Here is a 6,209-nt window from a genome sequence, read left to right on the forward strand (position 1 = left end):
GAGAGAGCGAGAGAGAGGAGAGAATCCCACTAATGGAAAGGATTAAGTTAATTTCGTTAATTCTCAATACACAGAAATCGGTCCCTCCCCCCCCTTCCTTCTCCCCCAGACCCACCTCCTCTGCTTTCCCTACCCCGCCCCCACCAGCTCCACTGACCCCCCCCTTTTTTTAAAAAAAAAAGGAGAGTGAAATCTGGTTTTATTTGCGATCTGATCTATAACCAGGAACTAAATCCAGGATGACGTCGCCTGGGTATAAAAAAGGAAAGGGGTTTGGGGGTGGATTATAGACTCCGCGCAGTTGCGATCCGAGGAGGAAACAGGCGCGGGTGGAGGAAGAGGAGGAAGAGGAGGAAGGGGAGGGGGCTCAGACGTCAAAATCACCAGGAAGGGTTTTGGGGGGGGGGGTGCGTGCGTGTGTTTTTTCTTTAAAGGACTTTTGCGAGTCGCTTTCGCCCCGGAGCCCGGCACAGCCAGGCTGGACGGCAGGGCGCAGCTCGGTGCGCCTCTCTCCGCTCTGCCTCCCGGCGCCGGCGGCGGGGGATGCCTGCCGGCGGCATGTTCAGCATCGACAACATCCTGGCGGCCCGGCCCCGCTGCAAGGCGTCCTCCTCGCCCTCCTCCTCCTCCTCTTCCTCGCTGGTGCTGCAGCCCCAGGGCGCCGCGCCCGTCGTCTTCTCGGCCAGCCTGCCCGGCGGGGACTCGCTCTACGCCGCGGCCGGCGGCGACTACGGCGGCTACTACCCGCGGGCCGTGGCGCCGGCGTCCGGCCTGCCCGCCCTCGGGGGGTCGCGGCTGGGGGGCTACGGCAACTACTACTACGGGCAGCTCCACGTCCAGGCGTCGGCCGTCGGCCCTTCCTGCTGCGGCGCCGTGCAGCCCTTGGGGGCTCAGCAGTGCTCCTGCGTCCCGGCCGCAGGTAAGTCCCGGCAGGGTCTAGGTTGGCACCCGGGGTCTTAAGGGCGAAAACGCACGGTCGCTTGAGCCTCCTTTCTTCCCTGTTCCAGCCAGGATTCAGCCAGGATCGGACGCACGGACGTGCGTCCGATCCTGGCTGAATCCTGGCTGGAACAGGGAAGAAAGGAGGCTCAAGCGACCGTGCGTTTTCGCCCCTTCTCTTCTCCGCCGCCCCGGTACTGGCGCGGACCCCCGCTGCGACCACCAGTCCGTGGATGGAGAGGTCGAGGGGACTCCAGACCAGGGGGAAAGGAAGTTCGGCCCTGCCCTTACCGAGAGCCGTCGTGGTGAAGAGCGGGGGTTTGGAGCGGTGGAGTCTGCCCTGGAGAAGCGGGGTTGACTCCCCACTCCTCCGCATGAGCGACGGGGGCTAATCCGGTGAACTGGATTTGTCTCCCCACTCCTCCGCACGAAGCCAGCTGGGTGACCTTGGGCTAGTCACAGCTCTCTCAGAGCGCTCTCGGCCTCGCCGACCTCGCAGGGGGGCAAAAACGCACGGGAGGTTTTGCCTTGGATCGGCTGTTCTCAAAATGCACATTTTCCCCCATCGGAATTCTCAAAACTCTGCGTGAGGGCTTGTTTTTGAGTTTAGGGAATTCAGAGGGGGGAAATGTGCATTTAGAGACTGGCAAAACCTCCCGTGCGTTTTTGCCCAGGGTGTCTATTGTGGGAAGGGAAGGTGATTGTAAACCGGATTGAGTCTCCCTTAAGTGGTAGAAAAAGTCAGCATATAAAAACCAACTCTTCTTCATCATCTCAAGCGCATGGCTTTATTTGCCCCTTAGCAAGGAAAGGCACCCAACTTGTGGCGACCCCAGCCATTAACCCCCCCCCCCTAAAAAAAAAGACGGGTTCTGTCTCTTGGTCACGCTGGCGTGAAGGAATGCTGAAGGGGGGGGGGTCACGACGGACGTGAAGCGCCGTGGGTTAGACGCGAACTTTCCCGTACGATTTACGGCCCAAGTAATGTGTTGAGGACTCGGTGGTGGGGATGGATATCGGAGCCTGCGCTCTCTCAACTTCTCCCGCTTGTCATCCATAAAAACACAGCCTTTTGACGCTCCGTCACAGTGCACGTGTATTTTACTCTTACACGCGTTTGTTTGGGACGCTTACAACGCGCAGTTACTCCCGAAGTTTGTGGAAGTGAACGCGATAAGACTGGAGTATCTGTGCGTAAAACTGCCTGCGCCGGGAGCTTATTGGGAATAATTACACACTTGCACACCAAACGGCTGTTCCAAAAGCACCTACCCTTTATAATCAGTGGGACTTACTTCTGGGTAAACAGGCTTAGCAGTCAGACGCAAAAGTATTTTTAAGGCCGACCTACAGGCTTCTGGGTTTGTGCGTCCTCTCCCAGTTTAATTGGTGCATTAAATCACATTTCCTTTTTGGATTCCTATAAAGACTCCCTGAACCAAGCAGAACCCGCTTCTAGGGTTTAAAATCCGGAGGTGACATTCCCACCCCGTCCCAAATAACGTACACAAGGCCGACAGACTGGATAGTCTGGATTTACAAACTGACCCACACCCCAGCGTTAAACTGAAACATTAGAGATGAAGCCGATTTAAACTTCTTCAAAATCCTAAAACTCCTTAGCGCCACTTAGTCCAGTGGGGCTTGTTTCCATGTAGATGGGTTTAGGATTGGGCCACCGGCCCTGTGGAAGACGGGAAGGACCTAGGGGAAAAAGTATAATTTGTTTCATTACACATTTCTTCCAAGTGTATGTTCCTCGGAGTCGCAGTTTAATCCAAGTTTTTAATTCCTTCCAACTGCTTTAGATCTATATGCTGTAACTCCCTGCAATTTAGGTCAACGCTGCTGCGGATAGGACCCCCGTCCCTTGTTTTGTAAGGTTTTCGAAATTGCTTTCCAGATTATAATTTTGGAGGTTAAGTGGTTTGGCGCCTAAACTCGTAAACAGCCTCTGGTTTATCAATGGGATTAACTTTTGAGATCGATGCAGTTGGCGCCCAACTACAAGCAAAACTTCATTAAACTAATTGAGATGTGTGTGCGGAGACTCACCAGCAGTCTATGAAATTACTCCGAGGCTAATCTGGATTAAGAGAACCGCTATCGGGCACTTTCACACATGCTGAATAATGCACTTTCCATCCACTTTCAATGCACTTTAACGATCGTTTGCAAGTGGGTTTTGACATTTCACGCAGTACAATCCAGCCTCAAAGTGCATTGCAAGTGAATGGAAAGTGCATTAAGCGGCATGTGTGAAAGTGCATCGCAGCCTCCCCCACCCCCAGCCTGCATAGTTCTGCGTTTTCTCATTCCCACCCAAGTTAACGGGACCCTGGGCGTCTGGAGGAGGGGACCTCCGGTTCCAGCACTTCCAAAGTTGTCAATTCCGTGCTTTTGACATCTGGCCTCGTTCTGTGGGTGGGTGGGGGGAGGGGGAGAGTCTAGATTTGGGGTTTGGCGGTGGCGAATGGATTTGGGGGCAATCCTTTCTGCCAGCAGCCTGCGCTCTGGATCCCGTGCCAAACCCGCGCCATCCTCCCTTTCTGCATCCTGTCTCCCCAGGTTACGAAGGTACAGGCTCCGTCCTCATGTCCCCCGTGCCCCACCAGATGCTGCCCTATATGAACGTGGGCACCCTGTCCCGGACGGAACTGCAGCTGCTGAACCAGCTCCACTGCCGGAGGAAACGGAGGCACCGCACCATCTTCACCGACGAACAGCTGGAGGCGCTGGAAAACCTCTTCCAGGAAACCAAATACCCAGATGTGGGTACGAGGGAACAGCTGGCCAGGAGAGTGCATTTGCGGGAGGAGAAAGTGGAGGTAAGGCGGGCCGCCTCTTCTCGGCTTCATTTAACGCGGGTTGTGGGCGGGGGGAACAATCGAGAAGTTTGCAAATAGAGGAAGGAGGTTTGCATCGCAACCAGACTGCAGGATGGGGGGGGGGGTTGGTACAGCGCCTGGCACGTCCTTGGCGCAAGAAGCTACACCTTAGTAGCAGCGGCAGCACCGGTAGCAATTAGATAGAGAGTAATCTTTAGGAAACCTTTAAATTCAGCCTTCCCAGGTTTAGGGGAACCTGAGCGCAACAGATTTAAATACCCCCCCCCCCCAAGCTACTGCTGTATTGGTCAATAACAGTGTTAAAATGGTTTATACTTATGGCACCCGGGTAGCTTGTTCTTGGATTGCAGCTCTGATCCTATGGATTCCCCTTAGAATCGGAGTTCGCTTCCCCGCAAACTATTCAGGATTTATTTAATCCTGCTTGGAATTAAATAAATTCACTTGGAAGTATTAAGTCTCACTGAGTTCAGTGGGACGTTTGTCGGTGGGCATGACTGCAGCTAAAAGACGAATTTAATGTCTTGGTGAATACCGAAAACTTCCTTTAGCCATAATACCTGGGTTTTAAGTGGAATATGGATCCGGCTGCAAATCCTCTGTGCTATCTGCTTGGACCGAGGCGACCCAGTTGCCACTGCTTACTATTTACACCGCGCGGCTGCTACTGCCCGCGCGGAACCGTAGTCGGCGATTCTCGCAGACGCGTTTGTTTGAAGCAAGTTCGTCTGAAACTGGGGAGACATCCAACGGTTCCGGATCCCGTCCTCTTCCGGCCTGCTGTGACTCGAGCCTGTGCAGATACCAGGGCACCTCTGCTGAGCAAGTCGGGCGGAGCTGGACAGCTCCCCCCTTCTGGCTTTTAGAGCTCTTTACTAGCCAGTGCAAAGTACCTGCTCCATTTAGGATGCAGCGCAAGAGGTTTAGGATGCGGTACACGATGTCGACCTTCCCCGGAAAAGCCCAGACCTTTGCAGACTTAAGTCCTCTGCGAAGTACCCCCTATTACTTCTGTACTTCGCACGACTCATGGCTTAGAGCTGGCTCGAAATGTAGTAGCGGTGGTATTCAGATAAAGCAGTCCTCATCATTTCAGGTAAATCTTGCAGTTTTTGTCAGGTCAATTGCACAGCTATCCTGTGAGACAAAAAACGCCTCCCATCTAAAGAGGAAACGGCTGCAAACCGCATTAGCAGCGCGCCAACTATAGGGCCCTAGCTCCCCCTTAACTTGGGAGTACAGGATTCCCTTTGTGTGCGGCGGCGAGGTGGTAGCCGATCCTAAACTCTGCGCATGATACCGGCAAACGGAAGGATGGCGCTCTTAGCCGTATGCCCTGTATTCAGGATCCAGGCGTTTTCACAGCGCCCATGTAGACGATGGTCTTTTCAAGTCTACCTGTATGGATTTCGTGTGACCAGGATACCACGGCTTTGCAGCTGAAGGTGTGAATCTGTTCTTTGGAAGCGCGCTGCGTTTGAGACGGTAGGACAATTCTGCCGTGATGCTCGATTGCTGTGGCTCCTAGGCGCACGTGGGTCATAAGAACATAAGAAAGGCCCTGCTGGATCGGACCAAGGCCCATCAAGTCCAGCACTCTGTTCATACAGTGGCCAACCAGGTGCCTCTGGGAAGCCCACAAACAAGACGACCGCGGCAGCATTGCCCTGCCTGGTCACTTGGACCACTTATGCATGGGAGGTTTTGCCTTGGATTTCCTGCTCTCCAGATGCACATTTTCCCCATCCGAATTCTCTAAGCTCAACAATAAGCCCCCCATGCAGAGTTTTGAGAATTCAGATGGGGAAAATGTGCAACTAGAGAGCAGGAAATCCAAGGCAAAACCCCCCGTGCATAAGTGGCCTTGGTAACTAGCACCAGTCTACTGCCACTAATGATTCTTTGCCTTTCCAATTGATTTGGGTGGCAGGTTTGGTTCAAGAACCGCCGGGCTAAATGGAGGAGGCAAAAGCGATCTTCTTCGGAGGAGTCCGAAAACGCCCAGAAATGGAATAAAGCTTCCAAAACATCCCCGGAGAAGAGACAGGAAGAAAACAAAAGCGATCTGGACTCCGACAGCTGATACGGAGGGAGCTGCGCTCGGCCGCCGGACGGACTGTCTTGTCTGTACTACTTGCACGGAGAAGAAGATGCTCTCACAATTCTTGCACAGACTCTGCGTTTGCAGGAGGAGGCGGGGAAGAGGGGACTGTCCCTTGTTTGTATATAATGTACTTGACCCGAGGAGCGATCCCGTTGAAATAAAAAGCGCGTTTGCGGAGGTGTTGCACAGGTGGACGCTGGCCGTGGTGGTTTGGTTTTGTTTGGGTGTTCCTGACCGCCAAATCCCCAGGAGACAACACCAAAGCGTCAGACCGGGGGCCAAACACTTCCTTGTTTAGTCTAGGCCTGGCAACGAGG

General features: G+C 53.9%; 1 protein-coding gene across 1 annotated transcript; it reads left to right on the forward strand.

Annotated features, from left to right (window-relative positions):
* Positions 1-543: 543 nt before the first annotated feature.
* GSC (goosecoid homeobox) lies at positions 544-5,871 on the forward strand. The gene is made up of 3 exons (XM_056851756.1): positions 544-919; positions 3,508-3,767; positions 5,719-5,871. Exons 1-3 carry the CDS (start codon positions 544-546, stop codon positions 5,869-5,871), a joined length of 789 nt encoding a protein of 262 aa, XP_056707734.1.
* The last annotated feature ends 338 nt before the right edge of the window (positions 5,872-6,209 follow it).

Source organism: Euleptes europaea, chromosome 6 (assembly GCF_029931775.1).
Source record: "Euleptes europaea isolate rEulEur1 chromosome 6, rEulEur1.hap1, whole genome shotgun sequence".
Lineage (NCBI taxonomy): Eukaryota > Metazoa > Chordata > Lepidosauria > Squamata > Sphaerodactylidae > Euleptes > Euleptes europaea.